The sequence below is a fragment of the Gambusia affinis genome, linkage group LG17 (assembly GCF_019740435.1).
Source record: "Gambusia affinis linkage group LG17, SWU_Gaff_1.0, whole genome shotgun sequence".
Classification (NCBI taxonomy): Eukaryota; Metazoa; Chordata; class Actinopteri; order Cyprinodontiformes; family Poeciliidae; genus Gambusia; species Gambusia affinis.
Genome location: NC_057884.1, coordinates 425,819 through 451,080, shown reverse-complemented (window position 1 = coordinate 451,080; position 25,262 = coordinate 425,819). Strand labels below are relative to the sequence as shown.

Genomic DNA, 25,262 nt, shown 5'->3' with positions numbered 1-25,262 from the left:
TACATTATTGAAAAAAGATGTGCAACATTATTTATTTTCAAGACGCACTTATGGAATTTAGAGACAGCTATGTATTAATATTCTAAGTTTGGTAAAGATGCAATATGTAACCTTTAAAGAATATGATTTTTATATATTTGTTAAAGCTGTCACCATGTTGTGACACTACAATATGAGACAGAAAATCTGTGAAAAGACCCATCTCTTCCACTTCCTCCCTGAGCTGCTACTGCTGTCTGAAGAAACACAACTCTCCCGTTCAAAAACAACCAATCAGAGCCAGGAGGAGGGGCTTAGCTCTGTCACTCAAACTCAAAGTATCAGTATTGGTATCATGACACATACCCTGTATACTTATAATAGCATTAATACTAAAATATGAAGTACACTTCTAACTGCAGCATGTTTGTCAAATGCAGGCCAAGAAATGTAACCTGAATGTTCTTTATTCAAGATGAAATAAAGTGAAACAAAATGATAAATGATATAAAGTCATTAATTGTAGTTAAAATTCTCCCTTATTCAAGAAACTGATTTTCAAGTCCAGATTTTGAAAAGTCCAGTTGTGAGCTAACCTGAGATCTACCAGAATAAACATGTAGACATGATCACATAAAAGTTTTACCCAGCAGGAGAAATTGATTACAAACAGTGTGTGTTCTCAGAGCAGAACACTCCAGCAGCGCCTTGTGTGAGTGAAACTGCACAGCAGAAGATCATGTCCAGTCCCAGAATGTTCAGCAGCTTCACTCAGCTCCTTCAGACTAGCCAGCAGCAGTTAGCCAGGCTCGGCACTAGGCTCAGAACCAGGGTTGGTACCAGGCTCAGCTGCAGGCCGGCGCCTGTGCATCCATAATGACGAAGAACCCCAGGGAGTACGGAGGAAGCTTCAGGTGTTCTGCTGGAGGAAGCTGAGTGCCGTTGAGCTTAGGGAGAGTTTTATCATCCACCATCTTCAGCAGCTCTCCATTCAGCTGAACAGACCTGCAGGGAAAACAGAACACACTCATTGTACTACGCAGGCAAGGGCGGTGAGAATCAAGCAGAGCTCCAATAGTCCACAAAGAGCCAGACTGTCATGTTTACTGAAATTCTGCTTATAATAAGGTTGGTGCATCAGCCTCAGTAACTTTCTCTAAAGCCCTCAAAGTTTATATGGCCACTTTGTCCCTTTCACCACTAGATGTCACCCTACTCACGCTCATACCTTATCCCTACATGAACGCTACAGTCCACCATTAGATGGCGCTCTCAGACAAACACAAAAGCCTTAGTTTTGCTGACATCAGCAATGTGGCTGAAAGCAGAGGTCAAGCAGCATCAGCCTGGTGTGTTTGTGTCCTTTGTGTTCTCATTGCTTTTCTATGCATCAGTGCACACACACACTGTGGGATTCACATCCACCCCGTCCCAACTGTTTCCACACAGACTCTGCCCTGGAAGTAGGATGGAGCGAGAGGTGGGTGCTGAAAAATGCCTCATCTTCTTCTGTCTTATAGTTGTTATTTCTGTTCTGGCGGCTTCATGTCAGTTCATTCGGATCATCAGGACAGGTGAAGTGGTGAAAGAGTTCATTCTAATCAGCAGACTGATTCCTGTAAGGAAGGGACATGAAATCACATACTGAACTCTAACGTCTCTATTCAACCTTCTGACCACGGCCAGGCAGAGGTGTGAAAAAGAGCGACAAAAGCAAAGGAGGTGCAGACACAGCAACAGTCTTCATTCCATTCAGCTGTGACTTTATATTAAACACACCTCAACTCTAGCTGTTATCGAGTCACTTCTTAAAACACATTTGTACTCACTGGCTTTTGATACAGAGTGAGATTCATTTTTGGCCCTTTCTATGTTTCTGTTTCTCTCTTGTGCTGTGTTTGTATTTCCTTTAATCTTGGAATTATTGTGATTTGTTGTCTTTGCGTGCAGCACTTTGACCAACGGCAGTTGTTCGTCAAGGTGCTATGTAAATGTAATTCGATTCAGTCAGAGGTTAGTTCAGAATCGATGCCACACAGACTGCTACTGGTGCACCCTTCTGCCCACAGCATCACCATCTACCACTATTTGAAGAACTTGGATGATAAGACATTTCCATTTCCTTTTGAACTGAATTAAAGACGGATCAAGAATGTAAATGGGTGAATTTTCATATAAATTTGACTATTTTGCTAATAAAAGCCTTGGACTTTGCTAAATGGTTATAGCACAGAAACATTCCAAACAAATAACTTAAGATCTCAAAAAAGCTGCTGCCACAAGCATCTGGTCCATCACTGTCCACAAACGTTCCTCTTTCCTCTGGGAAAGTGTTCTGATTTAAACTGCTGTCAACGATTCACATGACAGGAAGCACCAGACAGAAATAAATTAAATCTTCCACGCGACTCGGTGGCTCTCAGTTAGGGGGAAAAGAGGCTGTATTGAGAGGAGAGAGACACCTGGACTGCAGTCCCTCCTCCCCCGGCTGGTTGGACTGGAGGACAAAAGCGTCCACTGTGCTGCTGGAGACGAGGGCAGGAAGTGAGATCCTCACTGGCTTCCTGCTCAGGTTCATCCATATCAGCACCACGGCTCCGCCGGGGTAACTGCACACACACAAAACACAGCATCTCACCTGAGGCTTTCACCAGATCTTTACACCAGCTTCACCTCTTTGAACCACCTTGAACTTTAAACCGCCGCCAAACATGTTCTCTGTCTCGACCTCCTGATTAGTTTGTTTCTCATTGACCAGGTTTGTCTCTCCTTTCTGTGAGTACCTCTTCCTGTTGGCGCAGTGCAGATAGAGTCTCACTCGTTTACTTCTGCCGGAATCAGAAACGAGCTGAAGCTTCAACACCTCCGGTCCGACGAGTCTCTTGTAGAGGAGCGACAGCCAGTAATCCTGGAAGAATTCAGTCAGAGACGGATGATTCAGAAAGACTCCAGAAAATCAAATCAGAAGACTAAGTAGAGAGAGAAAAGTATGGGCAAATAAAATCAAACCTAAATAAACGTTCCAGTTTGTTAAGATGTTAAATTGACTTTCAAACACTCTGGGTTCCTTTATTTGTGATTTTTTTTAAACCAGTTAAAACTCCTCTATGCACGGTGGGTCTAAACTCAGCAAAGAATCAATCTTTGCTGAGTTTAGATTGATTCTAAACTCAGCAAAGATTGATTCTTTCTAAACTCAGCAAAGAATCAATCTTTGCTGAGACCCTTGATCCAGCATGAAGACCAGAAGTAAGAGAAATTAGACAGTCAAGCCTTCAGATTTATTCCTGCCCTTACTTTTATGTATATGAAAAGCCTAGCAACTATGGTGGCAGAATGTGTTTCTGTATTAGAGGATATTGGGGACAAAAGTAACACCATCAGTTCCACCATTTAATGACAGAAGTCAGGATATTCTTTCATTAATTAGCCATTCCCTCCTCCAAACCACAGGGCTGAAAGCTGGAGTGTTCCAGTTTTATTAAAAAATAAAGTTATTTGCAAGTAAGAAAGTCATTTTATGAACTTTGCTTGGTTCTTCTTACACAGGTACAATTAGAGCCTTATGAGAATCATTTGAAAATGTAGCTTCTCAAGAAAGTGTGCTGTGTTTTTCCTCGGCTCATTTCAAAGCACGATGCTAACAAGGTTAGCTAAACAACAGTTAACAGGAGTGGAGAGGGTTCTAATGCAGTGTTAAAATGCTCTCCTTATCTATTAATAAATGCAAAAACAATTTTACTTACCATAGTATTCATTAAAAAAAGTATGACATTAGTGATGAAAGCGATAGTCGCTATTGTGGGTCCATTGACTTACAGTACAGACCAAAAGTTTGGACACATTTTTTAATTGAGTTCTAATTGAGTTCAATTAGAAGGTGTGTCCAAACATTTGGTCTGTACTGTATATCTGTAACTTATTATTTACAACAGGATCATTTCCACATTAAATGAAAATGGCCAAAGTTACTGCGATAGTCAGCAGGATCCCAGATCAGATTCCCGGCTGAGCAGGGAAGACACGCAGTGGACTGAAACCATAAACTCAGTTTTCGGAAGTGCAGAGCCGTCTTACCGGGAGGGGATCCAGGTCGTCATCGATCATATGGTAGCTCCCGGCGCCGACCAGCACCTGCCTCATCACCACATCCAGGCCCAGCCTGGCTCCCAGGCCCAACTTATCCAGCCACCTGCACACACCACAGGTCTGGGATGACATGTTTGTTTTCTACAACTGAAAATATCCAGCTCTAAATGTGAGCTTAGTTTAGCACAGGCCGTCATTCTTGCGATTAACTTTTTATTTAATCTTCTCTGTCTCCTTCTTTGTTTCTTGAATGATTTCCTTCACTTCTGTCAGGTTGTTTTAAATTTAGTCAAAGGCTTTAGTAAAATATGAGGTTTATTACCAAAAGGTTTCTAGGTTGTTTTGGATTAAACTTCAGCACTGATCTGTTATGTTATCGTTTTATGAGACCATTTTATGACAGCAGTCAGCTGCTCTCCTTCCCCATTTGGATCCAAAAGCCACTGCACCATAAAACCATAACATCATACAGCTGCTGATAAACTGTGCAGACTTTTCAGTAATGCCTTGTGAAGTGAACGTCGCCACACCTGTGAACATTACAACCATCATCGTTAAAGATAGATTCAGAAACTCATTATCTGGTTCCAATTAGTCCTGTTTGTCAGATTAAAAGTAACTTTTAAGACTAACAACCAGATATAACTAGGAATTAAATACACTTTCTGTGTAAAAAATGTTTTTTACTGATCTGATGTAATATTATGATTTCAAATGTCGTGTTTTCATTAACATAATATTATCATAATTAACAGAAATAAAGGCTTGAAAACATCCGTCTGTGTGGAATTAATCTATAAAATAGGTTTTACTTACTGAACTACTGAGCTACTGAGTGAAATGAGCTTTTCAATATTCTAATTAACTGAATGTGATGTAATAAATATGGAGCTGATGATGTCATCAACAAACCCACTGTCATCTGTTCAAAGCAGCGGCACCATGAGGATCATGTTCATTTAACATAATTCAGCCCGATCTGCTCTGTGAGAAACTCCAGAGGTCAAAGGTGAACGCCTCAACAGTCACCTGGATCTGTGACTACATCACAACAGACCACAGTTTGTGAGACAGATGGACTGAGTGTCTAATCAGGAGCACCACAGGGCACCGTTCTCTCACTATTCCTTTTCACTTTCTACTCTTCAGACTTCCAGCCCAAGTCGGACTCAGCTGAGTATTTCTGGTTCTGATGAGCATCTGCTTTCTTTTCCAGCCCTCAGAGTTACAGCCTGAACACATCGTACAGCTTCAGCTGATCCTCATCATGAGCTTGTCTCAGCAGCAGTGATCACTGAATGAATCAGACTTTATTTCCTAAATAGTTCTGGACTCACATGAATCCAGAGACGAAGGCGTCTGACAGTCCCCGCGCGCCGCCTCCGTAGGCCGAGCTCGTCTCTCCGAGCCACACCGGTTTCCTCAGAGACTCCTGCCGTACTCTCTGGGCCACACAAGGAACAAACAATAAAACATCTCTGTCATCAAACCCTCAGCCACCCAGCTGCTGCAGCCTGATGCCATTACCTCCAGAACTTCGTTGGTTTTCAAAGCCAGAGTGTCCAGAACTTCAGGATCTAGAAAATCCTCTAGTGAAGTGTCTCTGCCGTTCACATAGTAACTAGGAGACAGAGGACAGGACAGGACAGGACAGTGTGATGGAACCACCATGTGACAGCAGCCATCGCTTCAGGGATGATTTTATATCTAATCAATGATTGGCTGAGCTCAGGGTGTGAAACCACAGAGGGACCAGAATCCATCAGCAGATGCAGCAGTTCCAAAAACCCTGATCTGACTACAGATTCGTTTGGACAGAGCTTCTGCAGTGATGCTGCAGCTGATGTTTTTGTGCTGCTGAAGAATATGGTCAACTCACTGGTGCCAGGTACAGGCGTTGATGGCCTTGGCTCCACTCTGCAGGAAGCTGCAGCAAAAACACAGGGAGGAAAGAGTTAGTGAATTTGTAAAGTTAAACTAAAGCAGAGTGAGGATCCACTGACGTCTCCTTCAGTCCAGTAATGAAGCAGTCAGCAGGTTAGACTCTACAACCATCACAGCTCCCTGCAAACTCAGTCACTGTTTACATCCCTGCTGGCATTTGTTCAACCATTTGCAGTTTTGCTGATTTTTAATAACATAATTTCTGCTGTTATTGCACATCACTTTTTCTGTTTTTTGATGTTCACACATTATGTACATTTTTAAAAGTTAACCTACTCAGATGCACATGTACAATATTTCAATTCTAATAAGTGCACAGTATTTTTATGTTAGATTCTTCTACAGTATATTATTATTACTGTTGTTATTGTTCATCTTGTTGTTTATTTGTATATTTTTAAGCACTTTGTGTGAACTTGCATGTCTTCATCCTGCTGTTACATCTGAATTTCCCCTCTTAGGTTCAATAAAAGGCTTTTTCTGTTTTGCTCTATTAGCAAACGAGACATGCGTGTGTTTTGTAGATGCTCTCCTTATTATTCATAAAAATAAAAATAAACTATTTTCATGAAGAAAACAGAAGCATTGTAGTTCCATTTGTGATGCAGATCCAGGTCCGGTGCAGACCTCTCCAGCAGATCCGCCCTGCGGTCCCGCGGCTGGCCCACATCGGGTCCGAACAGCCCGCCGTCCCGGTAGAGTTTGAACTCTGACATCATCTTTCTGAGACGGGTGAAATCGACTCCCAGCTGATTTCCATCCACACGGATCCCAGCCTTCTTCTCAAAGCTGTTTGGCTCTGCAGACACACAGAACACCGTCAGTATGAGACTCTCACCACATGGAGACACGGAAGTGAAACTCAGACGTCACATAAGAAACCACAGAGTTTCAGTATTACTCCAGATTTGCTGCAATTATCTGTAAAAAGGGAAGAGAGAAAGAAGAAGCTCATCTGATAATCGGCTTAAAAAGGTTTCCTGACTCCAATAAAACTCAATGTTCACTGTTGAATTTGGATCATGATAAAACCACACAGACTCAGCTCCTCTCCACAACAAAGGAACAATCTTCAGAAGTCCATCCAGCTTTCTGTTTCTGTTACAAACAGACTTTGTTTTCTAAAGGAACTTGAAACGTGGAGCTGCAGACATTTCTCTCTGTCTTAGAGATGAACTGACAGCAGCAACATTACAACCACAAACTTCCACTTTCACCCCAAACTCAAGTTTTTCTCTGCTGTTAGGGAAAGAGAAAAATGTAAAGTTTAAACTCTGACTCTGCCCAAAGTTTAAACTCTGACATCATCTTTCTCAGATGGATGAACTCGACTCCCACCTGATTTCCATCCACACGGGTGTGTGCTGTTGTGTGTTGTCACATCAACAGTCCTCTGCCAATAGAGTAAAAACATTTTTACCAGTGAGTACTGAGAAGTAGATGTGCAGTTTCTGGCTAGCCTGAAGGAGCTCAGTGAGAGAGAGTTAGACTGAGTTAGCTGCACCTGACTAGCTGAGCAGTTCCTGCCGTTACCTGAAGCCCACCCTGCTCCCTCAGTGTACCACTGAGGTCGGTGTCTGAGTCATAACTGTGAGAGCGGATGCTAACCGTTTCCCAGCTCCCAGGACATCTCGTATTGTTTGGAGTCGCAGTAGCGCAGCAGAGAGTGGGCGTTGCTGCTGTTCCAGCTGTTGTCTGCCGTACGGAGCAGCGCGTTCAGGCCGAAGATGAGATCCAGGCCGCAGCAGCTGCTGAAGGAGTGCAGCAGGTCCACGGTGAGCTCTGACAGAGACAGACAGCCGTCAGGAGACACCTGCAGCGTCACAAGACAGCCAGCCGGACATCCAGAACCTACCCGTGAAGTGGACCCGGTTGTACTGGTTCTGCTGCTCCTCCTTGGTGAGGACGAGCTGCTGCTGGGCCCAGTCCTGCTTCAGCCTCTGCTCCAGCCACCAGGGCAGCCGGACACTGCTGCAGGACTCACCTGAGGGGGCGAGAGCCGCTGGTCACAGGACAAGTTCTCCTGGCTAATGGAGCCATCAGAACACAAACTGTTGAACACGGCATTTATTTCTGCAAATATGTTGCAGATCTGAGGAGAATGATACTGTGTGGTATCAATACGATACAGCGCCAGTATCACCAACAATAGTACCAATACTTATTTAAAAATAACATTTCAAAAAGAACCTGTTATCAATCTGACAAGAGAAGTCAGATCAATATTAAAATTGATGAAGACGCCCTCCTGAAAATCATTCCGGCTTGGTATTGATATTATCGATATTTCTGGACTGATCCGCCCATCTCCACTGTGAATAAAGGTCTACATAGCGTGTGCAGTGTGTTTACGATGCAGTCTGTCATAAATGTAAGAAAGCATCCAGGATTTCCATTTATGTTTATTTAGTAATGACTGTAAAAAAGAAAGAGGAATTTGTAAAAATTAAAGCAAAATTTATTTCCTGGGGGGCGTGCTCCGGTGGCGTAGAGGTTAGCGCGCCCCACGCTTGAAGGCCTTCAGTCCTCGACGCGGCCTTCGCGGGTTCGATTCCCGGACCCGACGACATTTGCCGCATGTCTTCCCCCCTCTCTTTCCTCCCTTCCTGTCAGCCTACTGTGAAAAAAGGGACACTAGAGCCCACAAAAAGGACCCCCTGGTGGGGAAAAAAAATTAAAAATTAATTTCCTTTAATTTTGAAACTGTTACAATTAAAGGGGCGGTAGTTTGCATTTTCAAGGCACCTAATGCCATTTTATAGAAAATCTGTTGTTATAAAAATGCTGTTTCATATCAAATATGATTGAAAAGAATTTTACTTTCTGATTTATCGCCTTGAAATTGGACCTCTGTCAGTGTTGCAGTGAGAAGTAGCTCCTATAATCAGCTCAGCAGAGCCACAGTTCCACCAGGTGTTTGCTAATTGCTGCTGGCTAGTCTGAAGGAGCCGAATGGGGGAGGGCTGCTTTTTGAGGGGGAAGCTCAGAAACTGCAGCTTAGAGGAGGAGCTGCTTCTCTGAGGCGTTTTGAACTGAATGGTTGCCATGGAGATCGAAGAGTTTCTCAAACATGCAAGAAAGAATCAAGGCAACCCTCCAGGTATGTTGTTGAGGAGGGAATTACATTATAACATGACGTAAAGCTCAACAAAGTTGATTTCACATAAAACTGTCCCTTTAAGATACGCTGCAGCTAAGAAGAAGAAGAGACCTGGATCCAGCTGCTGGCTCCTCTGAGGACTGAACACCATGAAGTCCTGCTTGGTTCCCCCGAACCTCAAAAAGGCTGGACTGAGAGCCGTGGCCAGAGTCCGGATCCTCTGAGACCTGCAGAGCAAACAAGGTGGACAGAACTCAGCACAAACACCCGAACACAACCGCTTCCCTCACTCTGGTCATGTAGCCTGCTGACCGTCTGCTCTGAGCAACTGTAGCATCATCATCATCATCATCATCACCATTATTTTTGTCATCAGCCTAGAGGAAGAAGCTTTGTCACTGCTCTGCTACTTTCTGAACGTGTCTCATGGTGGTTCTGAAGAGCCTGACATACGGAGGGGGAAATAAGTATTTGACACACCACTGATTTTTTTTTTTTTCAATTTTCCCTTCTTCCAAAGAACAGAGACGTCTGTAAGTGTCATCACAGGTACGCCTTAAATGTGAGGGACAGAATAATAAGAAATAATCCAGAAAAACAACATTTCATGATTTCCAAGCAGTCGGCAGAGAAGGTAACAGAGAAAGTAACTGATGTCATGAATGAACTGATAACTTTATCAGTCTGGGATGAAGCAGTTGTATATTCTATTTTACTGTACTGTATTTAAAATAATAGTGTAGGACACAATTCAAGGCTTTTTATTTGTGTTCTGGTTGTTTCATTTATGTTCTCTGGGTCTTGCCATATTCAGTTAATTTATTTGTTCATTACTGAGTAAAAGGACATTATTAAGCAAAAATAATTTCTTTTTTTAGCTTTACATCATGTTATAATGTTATTCCCTTATATAAAAAAAAAACCGTTAATTACAGCAGCTTCGCTAGAGCAAAAGTAAAATAACGCAGAAAAACAGTATCTTACCACCTGAATTCTTCTTTTCTCTCGCTCTGTGTGCTTTAATCCACACGCACAACGTTGCCGTGGCAACTGATGCTGCTTTTTTTACTTAAAACTTTTTACTGAGCTGTGAAATGAGGTACACTCTAAGATATAAAATACTGGTAGCTACAGACGCCAGTTTTTTTACTGTAAATTTACAATATCTGCACCGTAATTTCATCTGACAGTAGATAAATGCAGTACAGATACTGTGGCGGTTCACTGACCCATAAACCGCCACATGTTTGCTTCACAACAGAAACACACAAAGGCTCAAACTCTAAACTACACTAATAAAACAAAACTAAATCATTTCTAACAATAAGGGGAAAAATTGATTAGGTCTTAAATAAACAGGTGGGGGGGATTGATCATTAAAACAACTGCAGGAGTAAGTGAGGGTGGGATTTCAGTCAAAGATGAAATGAAAGCGGGCAGTTAAGAGAGTCATTCTGCAGTTTGAGTCCGAATCAGAACCTCACAGAAAAATCAGAACCTCACAGAAAAATCAGAACCTCACAGAAAAATCAGAACCTCACAGAAAAATCAGAACCGTTCTTGTTCTGGCTTTAACTTGAACTTCGGAGTCAGAATCTGAAGCAGTTTCCTTTTCAGCTCATATGGACGTAATGATTTGCAGAGTTTGTCTCTAACATCAGAAACTGTATCAACTGCAAGAGGCTGTGTGTTTCTGCTGCTGCGTTCATCGTCCTCTTTTAAACCAGACTGCGCGCAGCGGCGAAGATTAGCGAACAAAGCTTGACTTTAGCAGCTCTCTGGTGAATCTGACGCAGAGTTGTGTGGACAGAAAGTGTGAGCTCGGAGCGCTAACCCTCACCTCAACAGCAGCATGAACCTCTCCTCTGACGCCAGACTGGCGTCGATAGTGACGGACAAAAAGCGGGGGTCCACCCGGTGAAGCACCGCCGACAGGTCCATGTCCAGGTCCAAGTCCTGGTCCTGGTCCTGGTTCTGGTACAGCGGGTTTCCATTGAAGAGCCGGTCCCCTCCGCTCCGACAGGAGAAGAAAGTTAGAAGGAGCAACAGAAAGGAGTGCATGTCTCCAGCTGAGAGACACTTCCTGCTGCTCAGGTCGGAGACCCGGCTCTGCTGGCACCACCCAGCGGGGAGTCAGCCGTCAGTCCCAAGCGGAACAGGAGAGGAGGGACAGACTTCTCTATGGAGGGACAGGACAGGGTCCTCTACAGAGGGACACTCACCTCCGGGTGTCTGTATGGGACATTAAAATGAACTGAAGCTTTTGCTTCTCTGCCCTGACAAGATCCACAGGTTCAAGGCTGGTTGCCTCGCAACCATGTGTTTCCCACCAACTCTCAGTATATTTTAGTTCTGGACTTTGACTAGGCCAGTTATAACACCAGATGTATTCCACTTTATTGTAACTCTGGCTGTTTGTTTGTGGGGTTGCTGTCTTGCTGAAAAATGAAGAGTTTTCCAGCCTCCAACAGGGTTTGTTTATGACATGTCTAGACAGACAGACAGACAGACAGACAGACAGACAGACAGACAGACAGACAGACAGGTAAATAGCAGAGACCAAAATCGCTAGTGGTTTTTGCCCCCGAAAAATTAGGGGGGGCAGGGGGGATACAGAAATAAATGCTTCAGATTTTAGGAAGATGATCATATTTAATATAACAGTACTGCACAATGCCAGTACAGTGGTAACTGAATAGGTGAGCGATAACAGAGGTAATAGTAGTAAGAAGTGTTACAAATATTTCAACAGTTTATTGATGCTACATTAACAGGTGGGCATTCCCTCATAGCCTGCACACCTTCAGTAAAATGTAATTAATAAGCAGCTGCATGAGGCTGTAGTAAAGAATCACCTTTGCTGAAACCTCAGGTACAGCTACCCCCATCTGTATTGTCACCTGACTTTGAGTCAAAAATGTGCAGAACAGGACTAGCAACATTCTGTCAGCCAACCCACTGAGCCGGAAGCATCCTGAGGGAAAGCATTCTGGAAATGATACAGAGATGGCAGAAAACCTGGACTGAAGCTCATTGGCTGCTTCGCCTGAGTTTCAAGTCAGGTGACGTTTATTTCAACAACAGTAACAAGGCAGTTCAAAGTGTTTTACACCATTAAAATATCAGACACCTCCTCTTTCTCAGAAGTTATTCTGAAAAACTGTTATAACTTCCAAAATGATCAATAGAGCAAATTCCTTTCGTCACTTAGTTATATTTGTCCTTATAACAATTTGGATGGAGAAACTTGCCAACAAATAATCAATTCCAAAGTATATTATAATTTGTTATAGTCTATAATGTCCGACTGTCTCAAGCCGTGGGAAGAAAATAATGTCTCAGAGATTGGAAATGTGAAAACGGAAGAAAGGAGCTTCAGCTGCTGCTTGAGCTTCCATCTGCGTTACAGCTCCCTCTGCTGGGCGGACAAAAGAAGCTTCTGTGTTTTTCCACTGATTTGATAAATAAACACACCAGGAAGTGAAAAGAAAACTCGAGTGATATGAATGCAGTGTTACTGGTACCAATCTGTCAGATAGGGAAACCTCTTCCATACATCTTAAGACTTGTATGCAGCCTTGCTAATTGACCTTAACCTTTACATTGTGTACTTGTGAACAACCCATTTGGTAAATATGTACTTATTTTACTATTTTTTACAAACTGTCAAACGTACTGGGCCATCCTGACATTTTGTTCATTGAATTCAGGTGTTCCATGGCCAGAGGTGGAACCTCCATCAGACTGCCTCTCCATGTAATGAGTCACTTTCAGGATCTCTGTACCTTTCAGTCTGGCACCATGACAGAGTGCTGTCTGTGCAATAAATCCAGTCATGTAATTTTTTCACTACAGTTCAATACACTATTCCGTACTGAACTGTTCAATATCATAATGAAGCGGATGCGATTGGGAATGGCATCAACTCACCAATGAAGTGGTGGGTTAGAGTCAGTGGATGCTGAGGCTCAGCTTCTGATTAGCTAAAGAACGGCAAACAGAGAACTTCGTGGAATGGATTACTGTATCCTAGCAACTGAACTCAAGTCTTACATCAACAAATGCAATTCAGCGCTAAAAATGTTTGCCACTACTGGACTCAGAGAGCAGTGGGAGTGAGAAATCAGGGTTCTCTGATTCACCGGGATGAACCTGGATTTGGAAATTCCCAGAAGAATTTGAATGAATGTCTTGTTCAAAGTGTAAAGTTTGGAGCGGAGGTGGTTCAGTCATCTTTTGGGTTTGGTCCTTTACTTCCATTCAAAGGAGCTCTGAATGCTTCAGCGTCCCAGGACATTTTGAACAATTACAAGCTCCTGATTTTGTGGGATCAGTTGCATAATTAAATCACCCATTGCTCCATGATCCATTCTGGATGTTTGTATATCAAATGTAGGAACGTTTGAAAGTCAGCAGATCAACAAACTGTTACTTAATAAAATTGTTTTCTTAAATCATGACACAGAGTGATGAGTCAAGTGTTCTTGTATTTTAATAATCTACTTGATTTCCAGACCAGGTGATGCCATCCATCCACAGTATCATTCATTTTCACTCCTTCTTGTGTCAAACTCTTATGCCAGCTCTGTCCAAACTTGTCTTTGGGACTTGTGTTCCTTGTATGCGCAACGAATGGCACACAATGGCAACCAGTCACACCCTTTTTGCTTTCCCTCAGATCACAGAATGACACTTCCACCAAGGCTGCCAGGCCAACTCTGGTTTCATGATACATTATATCTGCAGTGTATCAAAGCTGACTCTGTGCAAGCAAAATGTGTACTAATGGTCAGAGTAAGAGAGATGTGTTTCTCCAAAGAGAGGAGGTGTGGAAGTCAGAGGGGAGGAACTTGTGTAAGAATGCAACTCTTCAGGTTTAAATCCACCAACCTGACTGGTCGGACACTTCACCGTGAATCAGAATCTTTCTGGATAATCACAAAAGTCAGAGTTTCTTTTCTCAAAAGTGTGGAGGTTTTCATTCTGCTTTGCTCTGTCTTCTGACAGCATCACATTCCCTGGCAATCTGTGTGAACTTTGGGAACCTGGACTACAATGGCAGTCAACCTGAGCAAGAATGGTCCGGCTCTGATTGCCGCCTATAAGAAGGTGGTGGATGCCAAGACGGACACGGACTGGTAAGCTGGTTCTGTCAAAAGCAAAAGCAACAAGATCTTCTTGTTTTCTTCAGTTCTCATCTGTTAATTTTGTGCTTTTAGGGCTTTGTTTACCTATGAGGGCAACAGTAACGACCTTCGACTGGCAGAGACAGGAGGTGAGAGTTCATGATGATTCATGGATCTACATTGCTGTGATGTGCAATAGGAAAAACAAGTATTTGATTTTGCTGCACCACTGAGTTTCCACACTTACAGAGACTGGATAGATCTGTAAACTCTATTGTTGCTATCCTCAACTGTGAGGGACAGAATCCAGAAATAATCCAAAAAAATCACATTGTATGAGTTTTTATTTTTCTTCTAACTAGAATTTTAAAATTTTACAGCGGTTGTGAATCTATTAATTTAGACTCACAACCGCTGTATCTAAATAACGCTGAGTGGCAGGTACACTCACCAGCATTTCTTAATTTCTGTCTTCAGCACATTGCCACTTCTCATAAACCTGCCTGTTTAGATTGACTGAGGTGTCCGGTCCAACATGGGAACCCAGGCAGCACAATCCCACTGAGCACACTTCAGCTTCACTCTTTGGTTGAGCTCTTTCTTCACAACAAGAGATCAGAGCAGTGCCTACATTGCTGCGGACAAAACACCAGTTCCTCTATCCATTGTCCCCTGCAGGCTCCCATCACTGCTAAACAAAACACCAAGATACTCAAGTTGGGTTTATAGTAAATAGAATGGAGCGTTCCTCTGAATCTGGTTGGGATCCATTCGATCTCAGACTGAAATGAGTCATTTGTGTCCAAGTCTTCTTTTAACTACACCTCTTGACGTTTGTTGATAAAATTTTTTTGAGCTAATCTTACATTTGAAAGAGCCTGGCTATTGCTTCCCTGTGCAATTCCACTCAAAAGGTTCTCATTTCCAGCGCAGTCTGGCTTTTCTCCCCATTACTCTGATTGTCTCCGCTTGACTTATGACTGAGCCAGTCAGCAAACAGAAGGATAAGTTGTGAACGATGACGTCAAAAGGTTATTCTATAAATGCATCCGAAATCTAATGTTGCATAAGAGCGGTGGTTCTCAGCCCTGGTGCTCGGGGACTTAGGATGTTTGATTGCTGATGCACTCCTTACATCTGTAATTCAAATGTCTTTTGCTTTAGATCAGGTCTGCTGGAACAGGAAAACATCTATTCTAAACCATCAGGATGGTAGTCCCGCTTGCTCCAGTGTTGGGACCCACCGTATTAGAGAAACATAAGGTGGTGTTAAATAACAAACTCCTGTTCTGGTGTGTGTTCAGGTGGAGGGCTGGAGGAGTTGGTGGAGGAGCTGAGCAGTGGGAAGGTCATGTATGCCTTCTGTCGAGTCTCAGACCCTAACTCTGGCCTCCCTAAATATGTCCTTATAAACTGGGTGAGTCACACGCGCACACACACGCACACGCACCCACGCCCACATACACACACACACACACACACACACACACAGATTCCCATAATACAACAGGAGAAGAAAGTCATTAAAATCAGTAGTACCGTAATTTCCTTACTATTACACACACTTGATTTTAAAAGGAAAAAAAATAACTGCACATATAGACAGCACTTTTCTACGAGCTGCAGCCAGGAGTCCAAGCGTGAGATATTTACAGAGGAAGATTTTTTTAACTCTTATTTAAATATTTAGCAGTAACATACACTAATATGAACCATAAATGATTTTTCAGAACAGCATCAGTAACAAAGCTGCTCAAAAAAATACAGTAACCTACCAGTAAAGGTCACTGACCTCTATTTTCAGTTTCCTTCTGCACAGAATTTTTTTGTGCCAAAAAAATCAAAGAGTGGCGAAAAAGCTAAAGTTGAAAAAGCTTGTAGAGCAAACACTTCACAGCACTGTCTAACCTCGACAAAACAGGCTGGTTTTAGCTTTCCAGTTAATTCACAAAAACATTGTGTCATAGCTTTTCATTTCTGTCAATAATAATGCAAAACCTGATGAAAAAACACATGTAGATTCTGACTGTCTGTGTATGTAGACTGGTGAAGGGGTGAAGGACTCTCGTAAAGGAATGTGTGCCAACCATATCAGCACCATAGCAAATTTTTTGAAGGTAGGTGTGATTCTGCTGTGTTGTGATTGGATGGTTTGAAAGCAGCTATACTTCCTGTCACCTTCCCTCTAACGTCTTGATGTGATTGATCTTAGGGAGCTCACGTTACCATAAACGCTCGCACAGAGGAGGACGTGGAGCCAGAGGCCATTTTAACTAAAGTTGCAAAAGCCTCCGGAGCCAACTATAACTTTCACAAACAGCAAAATTACATCGATGCACCAAAAGGACCAGTGGTGAGAGGAGACACAAAACCCCCAAGGACAAACAAAACCATACTGTCTTAAAGTGTCTTTTGTCATCAGAGCCTCAAATGTTCCGTCTTTGTTCCACTTTCACAGCTGCCTTTCAGACTTTGCCACAGACATGGTGAAATCCTAACACATGATAAATGGCCTGTAATTATTAATACTTTAAGGATGATATTTCAAGATAGTACTTCCAAATATAATTTACACTTTACACAGTCTAACTAAATCATAACCTTTCAGTTTTAGAAAAGTCATGTGCCGCAACTCCAACTCTTTTTTTCTTGGCAATTTGCAACTTTGACTGCAACTTCACAAAAAGGTGGAGCAAAATCAGTAATTGTAGGCTGCAACAATCACAAAAAACATTGCAACATCCTGGAGAGACTGATGCGTGATGACTCCACCTCTACCCTTCTTTATGAGCACCAATCTTTGTGCCCAGCACTTTTTGCCGGTCAATGTAGAAGTTTCCACATGTTCAACCCATTTCTCCTATGCTTGTGTACCAGGGTTCTGTGTACAGAAAAGTCAATGCTGCAGAAGAGATCCAACAAACCAACAAGGATAACTTCTGGGACCAGGCTCAGGTTTGGTCCTTCACACACAACCAGCAGTCTTACAAACACAAGCATCTGCATCTGGTATAAATGTGACAAAGTCTTTTCTCAGCGGGATGAGGAGTTACGTCGAAAGGAGGAGAGAAAGAGAGCGGAGCAGGAGAGGCAGAACGCGGAGAAGGAAAGGAAGGAGTTGGATGAGAAACAGGCAAAAGAGAGGGAGAGAAGAACGAAGGAGAGAGCTCATCAAATTGAACTAGAGAGGTGAGTTAGAACTGCACAGTAACATGCAAACCAAGCAGCTAAAGACGCTCAGTGGGGATGTTTGTATGCTTGTACATGGCAGGACCCTTCAGAATAAAAGAGATGAAGAGAAGAGAGATGAGGAACAACAGAAAGTGGTGAGTTAAGTTGTTAAAATTAAGCTGAAAGGTTGGTAATAGAGGTACAGTACTGCATATTTTAATGAAGATCTGATGTCAAATAAATACAATGCCAGTATACTGATAATGACGCTTTTTGTTATTTTATTTTGATATAAAATCAAATGTCCGACTCTAAGGGTTTTTTTTGTGGTTTTCCATTTGAATTATATTATTAATACCTGGGACATAAATTGTACAAAGTCTATGTCAACACAATACTTTAATAACATATTGATATGAAAAACTAAGCATGTGCTTGTGTATTTTCTCATAGATAAAGTGCAAACAATTGTCATTTGAGAGAAAATAGGAACAAAATCTTTTTTTCAGGCAGCGTTAAAAAACTACAAAACAAAAATAAGCTTCAAAGTTTCAAAACAGAACCTTAAATTAAAACAGCTGTCTTACTGCCTTAGTATCAATCCAACACTCATACCGGCTTGGTATGAACATTAATGTAGACACTATTAATCAATATAATATAGGGGTTTTAGTGAGAAACGCTGAGTAGCAATGAGCCTTTATACTGGGGTGTTGGTGGAAATGAGTAAGCAGCCAGAAGGCCACAATGGGGCCAGTCTGCAGCCTCACTGGGAAAGAGGCTTGGTTCACTCTGGACAGAACGCCAGGCCATCACAGCTGGTATTGTTGCAGGTACATTTTCCACAGAACAGCAATTATTAGGAATGAACTAATATGACCATTTGAGCCAATCAATCAATCAATCAATCAATCAATCAATCAATCAATCAATCAATCAATCAATCAATCAATCAATCAATCAATCAAATATTTACAGCACATTTCAGCAACAAGGCAGTTCAAAGTGCTTCAAATCATAAAAACACAAAATAAAAAGTCATAAAAACATCATACAGTCATTAATTGAGAAACCAGTGTCAAACTTTACATTTTGATCTGTGCCATCATCAATATCATCACTATAAATCAAAATGTTGGTCAATGTTTCATTGATTATGGTTATAAAGCAACTCTGCACAGGTGGGTTTTTAGTCTAGACTTAAAGGAACTCAGTGTTTCTGCATTCTTGCAGTTTTATGGAAGTTTTTCCAGATCTGTGGTGCATAGAAGCTGAATGCTGCTTCTCCATGTTTGGTTCTGGTTCTGGGTGCTGAGCAGAACCAGAACCAGAAGACCTGAGAGGTCTGGAAGGTTGATGCAACAACATCAGATCTTTAAACCGTTCAGTGATTTATAAACTAAAAGTATTTTAAAGTCTATTCTCGCAGTCAAAGGACTGTAACTGGCTGATGTTCCCTATCTTCCTGGTTTTAGTCAGAACTCCAGCAGAAGCGTTCTGGATCAGCTGCAGCTGGAGGATTAATTTGTTAGTTAAAACTGTAGAGACACTGTTGCAATACCCAATAATAAAACTGCTGTTATGGTGGTATTTATCAATATTTACCAATATCATATATATGGTATTTACTTCCCCAAACTTTTGACACTGTGTAAAACAGACCACAACACCTACATTTCTTTTGTATTTGTTTTGGCGTACTAATCTTTGTGCTCAGTACGTTTTTCCAGGAAATGTAGAAATTTAGAAATTGTCACATGTTCACCAGTTTCTAATGTGCTTGTATACCAGGGTTCTGTGTACAGAAAAGTCAATGCTGCAGAAGAGATCCAACAAACCAACAAGGATAACTTCTGGGACCAGGCTCAGGTTTGGTCCTTCACACACAACCAGCAGTCTTACAAACACAAGCATCTGCATCTGGTATAAATGTGACAAATGTCTTTTCTCAGCGGGATGAGGAGTTACGTCGAAAGGAGGAGAGAAAGAGAGCGGAGCAGGAGAGGCAGAACGCGGAGAAGGAAAGGAAGGAGTTGGATGAGAAACAGGCAAAAGAGAGGGAGAGAAGAACGAAGGAGAGAGCTCATCAGATTGAACTAGAGAGGTGAGTTAGAACTGCACAGTAACATGCAAACCAAGCAGCTAAAGACGCTCAGTGGGGATGTTTGTATGCTTGTACATGGCAGGACCCTTCAGAATAAAAGAGATGAAGAGGAAAGAGAAAGGGAGCAACAGCAGCTGGTGAGTGGAAACATTAAGGATGTGACTGAAGGTCTTTAAGGACTATACCAGGTTGGTTCTCTCTGGTGGGTTTCCTTCTTCCCTTGTCCTAAATTCTGCACATGCTGAAAGAAATCAAGCAAATAAGAAGTAAAATGAAGTTTTGGATGTCAGGGGAGACACATGTGAGTGTAAATTATTAACTGAAAAGTAACAGAAACAACAACCAGGATAGTTGAGGTGATCCAGGCAGCATGACTGGGTAAATCTAAAGCATCTGTGGTAAATCCCATTCATCAGCTGGTCAGGTATCTGCTCATCCAGCACATCTGTGGCATGTACTGGACACCAAAACATCCCATCTACTGTCTACATCTTAACTTTGCTGCTGTTTGATTTTTATCTGGGGATGCAAAGTAGACTTGAACCAGAAGACCTGAGAGGTCTGGACGGTTGCCACAGCAACAGCTCTTTAATGTATTTTAATAGAGAACCGTTCGGTGATTTATAAACATTTAGAAAGGCAAAAAGTATCAAAGGGAAAACTGAGGATGTGAAAACAAGACAAGTACAGTAAGTAAAGACAAGTACAGTCTTACACTTCCACTGTGTGGATTATTTCTTCCTCATTAGTCTTCCCCCAGTCAATGTTTCCTGTTATTAGAGTTCTTGGTTCAGAGGGAGAACCAAGAACTCTGAACCAAGAGTTCTTGGTTCTCTTGGGAGCTTTTGATAAAATATTTTACACATTTTATCATGTGTAAAATATCACATTTTACTAAAATATTACACATGATATTTCATTTTTTTATTTTATTTTAATTCTTATGTTCTTCTGCCAATAATGGATTTAACTTTCTTTTCCCTGTTGTAGAATGAGCAGGAAAATTCAAAGAAGGTAACAGGAATCCACGCTGCAGCATCTGTGCAGAAAGCTAATGTAAGTATGGATGACTTGCTGTAGCTCATTAAAGACACTTGTATTCACTGAATCCGGATATTCAGATCCTTTCCATGATCACAGGCGTACAGAATCCAGCAGCTAGACATGCAGACATGCTTCCCAAACGTTTAAGAATGGGTCACTCTTATAATGACTTCCTGAAGGCGGAGTTTCAGAAATTTGTAAAGAGACAGAGGCCCAATTTCAAGTCATTAAATCAGGAAGCAAAATTTCCTTTATGTCATATTTGGTATGTACAAAACTAGATTTAAAGGTCATTTAAAGGTTTGTGATTGGCTATTTGTCTTTACATCTAAATGTACTATTGCAGATAAACTCTCATTTAGATTTTCAGATTCTAACAGGTCATGTGTCTTTTCTTTCATTCACAGGAGGCAAAGTCACTGATTTCTCAGAGAGCGTTCAATCCCAGAGACATCTTCAAGCAGAAGGAGCAGAGCTTTGAGACCAACACACCATCTGCTGCTCCATCCAGACCAGGTCAGAAACACAACAAACTGACACTCAGAGGGGGGCAGAGTACACACAAATTGTATTCAAGTAAGAATAGCACTACTTCAATGTATTTTTACTCAAGTAACCATAAAAAGTGGCCATCCAAGAAATGACTCAAGGAAGAGTCAAAATGTATTTGATAAAAAGTCTATTCAAGTCCAGAGTAACTGATCAATTTATCAACCATTTGATATTTAAAAGTTATATCATCAGATGGACCAAAATATAATGACATTTTGGTATTTTAAGGACTAAAATGACAATAATTCATATAAGAAACAAAAAACAATAGCAAAATCAAGCAAAAGAAAAAAATTCAAAATCAATTTCTTTCAATATAAAACTTATGGAGCTTTAAATAAAACTGCAGGTCTGTGTTTGTGTCTGGTGAATTTTTGGCTAAAACATGTTTGTTCTACATTCAGTGGGTAAAGAATCCAAAACTTTTACTGAATTAAGAGCGATTTCATATTAAAATTACTCAAGTAAAAGTAGAAAGTACAGTGTAGTAAAAGTACTCCTAAAAGTAAAGTTTTTCAAAAGAGAGTTACTCAAGTAAATGTAACCAGTTACTACAGTACCTCTGCTGACACTAAACCACCTGTCGCAGAATGAATGGTTGATGTTCCTGTTTTTACCCTCAGGGAAGCTCCAAAGTAAGTTTTTGTCTCAGAAATCGTTTGAGCCTGAAGAAGCGGTGAAGCCTCAGAGTTCTCCGCCGGACGTCCACTACCCAGTGACCAACCCCTTCTCCTCAGCCACACCTGAACTGCCTTCACTTCCTGCTGCAGCTTTCTCGCCCACCCTCCAAGAGGCGGTGACTTCACATGAGCAGCCTGCAGGTCAGACGCACTTCCTGTTGAGCTCTATATATGCAGGTGTCAGTAATTTCATTATGATCACTTGCAGGCATGATTAGCCTGGATCAAAATAATGTCAGATGTCAGCAAATGGCTGCTGGAAACACTGCAGCAGTTTTCAGCACTGAACTTCTATTTTTGAATGTAACAAGTTGCATTCAAAAAGTTTGTGTTTTGGATAATTTGTCTTTTTGCCTGTTGCTGCTGATTATCTCTACATCACAGTTAATCTGGTTGTTTTATGTTTGCAAGTATTTTTAGACCTACATTTCCTTTAAGATAGCTTCGCCTAAATGCATCCCAGCTTCTGGTTGCTGCGCCACCGTTAGCGAACCGAGGCTGTACTGTGTTTAGTTGAATGTCTCAGTTTTTCTCCTGTCTGAACACAGAGGACGGTTCCACTGAGGAGGCAGAATGGTCAGATGAGTTTGATGATGATGCAGATGAAATGACTCCAGGTATGACGGCAGTAAGCTCACCAAACATCATGTTGACCTTTTACACCCCAAAATGCATCATTTGTGTTTTCCTTTTGAGTTCTGTTAAACATGAGCTATAAAGCTCTACTCTGCTAACACTCAGTGGGAGGTCAATCGGTCTTCTTGCACCTGGATGGTGCAAAAGATGACTAGGTTTGTAGGTTTGCTTCCAGCTTCCTGTTGTCACACGTTTAAAATTAAAATTTTGTTGTGCTTTCTTTCTTGAACATTGACAATAAAATAAGGATTTACTTTCCAATAAGCTGCCTGCTTATTGGTGCATAAATGTTTATGTCTTTGTGATTGGGGAGGTTGACAGGAAAACCACAATATCAGTTCACTCCATTCACCTTTCAGGCCTCAATTTAGAAAATCCAACATCTGATATTGTTTCCTTCCAATTTTATAAGTCAGAAATAGTGAATTTAGAGTTCATAGTGCCAGGAAACCCAGTTAGTCTGCGGAAGAATGAAAGAAGATATGCTTTTATGGCACCTCATGGAAAAGAAAATAACATTTTTAATCTCCACACTGTAGGAACCAACCGGTTAAAGAAATTACTATTGACAATTGATGCTTACTCATGAGTTTACTGTGGAGTCACCGTAAAAAGTTAAACAGCAATATTTAGGTTGTCGCATAGAAAAAATGTGGGAGTTTGTTTGTCAAAGATATTCTCACCATGTTATTCACATATTTATAATTATCAGAGTTCCAAACTAAATATTTAATTCATAAGCAAACATCAGTTTCTCCCAAGACATTCAGTGTCATTTGAGGTGGTTACAAAAATGATAGAAATTATTTTGCAAGGCAGCTTAAAGCACGACTCCAAACCAATGAGAAGAGAGGCATTTTGGTTCTCCAGGTTCTTCCTACAGCAGACTTAACCTTTCTGAGGCGGTCGTACGACCAGCAGCCAGAGAAATCTCCTCTGGATCTGGAAAATGTTTCCTCTGTAATTCCTTTGTTGCCATGTTTATTCATTCCTGTCATTCTCCCACAGCTGAAAGTCCAGTTCAGCAGGATCTGTACCAGACTCCAGATCCAGTTGGCACTGCTGATAATCTGTATGAGAACATTTACCAGGATCCAACAGAGGTGAGTCTGCTCTGTGTGTCAGAGGATGGATCATACCTGGACACCCACGAGTCTTTGATGACAGTAATGGGGTTTATGTGCTTTCAGCTTGTTGTCATGGTTTCCATATCATTTGCACAGATTTCTCTGTGTTTGAAGCCTTTAAGTATAATGAAATACTTTTGATGTTTTTGATGTTTTGTCTCAGGACTATAATAATCCAGGTGATGGAGAACAGCAGCTGTACAGAGCCAGGGCTCTGTATGACTACCAGGCTGGTAAGGAAACACATCATGCTTGTCTTAATGTTGGGGCTGTACTGATACAGAAGGTTGTGACGCTGCTGCAGAGTCCCTTTACAGTTTACAGTACAAACTATCCCTCACTGTTATTCCATCTTCCATCTCATGTTCTGGTTTCCAGCTTTTGTAAATGTTTTGGACTCCATTCATTAAATCGTGGCTCATATGACGTCCTGTTCTGCTGTCTGCACTTTGGTTCTACTCCTTCATCTCACCTGACAATTTAAAGGCAATGCTCAGTAGATGTGAACCTTATAGACATTGAAGAATGTAAAAAAAAAAAAAAAACAACTCTTATTATTGTGGCATTTAGTAAATAGAAATAAGTTTGTTGACTCCAGGTGAACTCAAACTGAGATGTCTCTTTAAAGTAGTTTCATCTTGTTTCATCTGTGTGTATCCAGATTATTGTTATCTGACAGATCAGTCACAAAAGCATGCAAGATAAAAATAAAAAATAAAGAAAAGAATGAAAGATAACAGCATCTGGACTATTAAACTTTCCATTTTTTCCCCTCTTTCCTGGATTGTCTGTCGTCCACAGCTGATGAAACTGAGATCACCTTTGACCCAGGTGACATCATAACAGAGATAGAGATGCTGGATGAAGGCTGGTGGAGAGGCTATGGACCTGATGGGAACTTCGGCCTGTTCCCTGCCAACTACGTGGAGCTCCTCAATGACTAAACAGTGGCAGTCCTGATATAGAAATGGGTTATTAACTTTTTCATGTCTTTGTTTACCACCCGCTTGGAAAATAAATGAATAAAATGTTCCCAATCTTCGGTCTCACTCTGGAGTGCTCCCTTAAAGGAAACTGTCTGTTTCTTGTTCAACTCAGATTATTTGTCCAACACTCTGAATTTGGTCACGGAATAACAACGTTGGGTAAAAATACAACTAACCTGAAATGACATATGCAGATAAGTCACCCAGATCCCCATGAAAAACTAAAAATTTTAGGGCAAACATATTATTAGCTAATATTCTGTACTTTACTGTGCTAAAATATACCACCACTTTTCTGTTAAGTTACTGTTAGAAGTGGCTGTGAAGTGAGCAAAACATGAGAGGTTCAGTTCACAGACTGAGGACCAAGTCCAGATCTTCCTCGTTTCAGAAGAGAAAAAAGATTCAAAAATCAAACTGTACATCTGAAATCTACTGTTGTGGAATTATATGAACATAGACTTAAAATGACTAGGCTTACTTTTGCACCAAGGAATCTGTGGCTTCTTCACATTAGAGAATCAAGAACTCTTGAACAGGTAATGTCTGACCAAAGAAAACAGTTCAAACTTGTCAGTCCATTTAAATTGGATTATTTGTTGGGTATTTTATGCAATATCAAACATAGTAAAAAGTCATAGTCATTAAGTTTTAGTCATAATTTAGTCATCAGAGTTGTTGTGATGACTTTCTCCTTTTCATGTATACATTTTCCCACACATAT

General features: G+C 41.3%; 2 protein-coding genes across 5 annotated transcripts; one reads left to right on the top strand and one right to left on the bottom strand.

Moving 5' to 3' along the window:
• Nucleotides 1–430: 430 nt before the first annotated feature.
• Nucleotides 431–11,397, bottom strand: hpse (heparanase). 2 transcript variants are annotated; one of them, XM_044095742.1, is made up of 12 exons: nucleotides 10,953–11,384; nucleotides 9,224–9,339; nucleotides 7,868–7,996; nucleotides 7,621–7,794; nucleotides 6,640–6,811; nucleotides 5,948–5,995; nucleotides 5,596–5,689; nucleotides 5,406–5,512; nucleotides 4,057–4,171; nucleotides 2,763–2,887; nucleotides 2,442–2,588; nucleotides 431–984 (listed from the first exon to the last, which is right to left on the bottom strand). In XM_044095742.1, exons 1-12 carry the CDS (start codon nucleotides 11,171–11,173, stop codon nucleotides 825–827), a joined length of 1,608 nt encoding a protein of 535 aa, XP_043951677.1. In that variant the 5' UTR covers nucleotides 11,174–11,384; the 3' UTR covers nucleotides 431–824. The 2 variants fall into 2 exon arrangements, with proteins under 2 accessions (XP_043951677.1, XP_043951678.1); XM_044095743.1 differs by lacking the exon at nucleotides 431–984 and adding an exon at nucleotides 999–1,595 and having other exon boundaries at nucleotides 10,953–11,397.
• LOC122819208 (drebrin-like protein) lies at nucleotides 9,267–24,591 on the top strand. Of its 3 annotated transcripts, none has more exons than XM_044095740.1 (19): nucleotides 9,267–9,355; nucleotides 14,120–14,250; nucleotides 14,332–14,387; nucleotides 15,543–15,655; nucleotides 16,281–16,355; nucleotides 16,451–16,591; nucleotides 17,116–17,193; nucleotides 17,276–17,427; nucleotides 17,510–17,564; nucleotides 19,201–19,278; nucleotides 19,362–19,513; nucleotides 19,596–19,650; nucleotides 20,504–20,569; nucleotides 20,965–21,073; nucleotides 21,733–21,930; nucleotides 22,338–22,406; nucleotides 23,434–23,528; nucleotides 23,716–23,785; nucleotides 24,354–24,591. In XM_044095740.1, the coding sequence occupies exons 2-19, from the start codon at nucleotides 14,168–14,170 to the stop codon at nucleotides 24,494–24,496; spliced, it is 1,788 nt and encodes a 595-aa protein (XP_043951675.1). In that variant the 5' UTR covers nucleotides 9,267–9,355; nucleotides 14,120–14,167; the 3' UTR covers nucleotides 24,497–24,591. The 3 variants fall into 3 exon arrangements, with proteins under 3 accessions (XP_043951675.1, XP_043951676.1, XP_043951674.1); XM_044095741.1 differs by lacking the exon at nucleotides 9,267–9,355 and adding an exon at nucleotides 12,626–12,741; XM_044095739.1 differs by lacking the exon at nucleotides 9,267–9,355 and having other exon boundaries at nucleotides 14,005–14,250.
• Nucleotides 24,592–25,262: the final 671 nt, after the last annotated feature.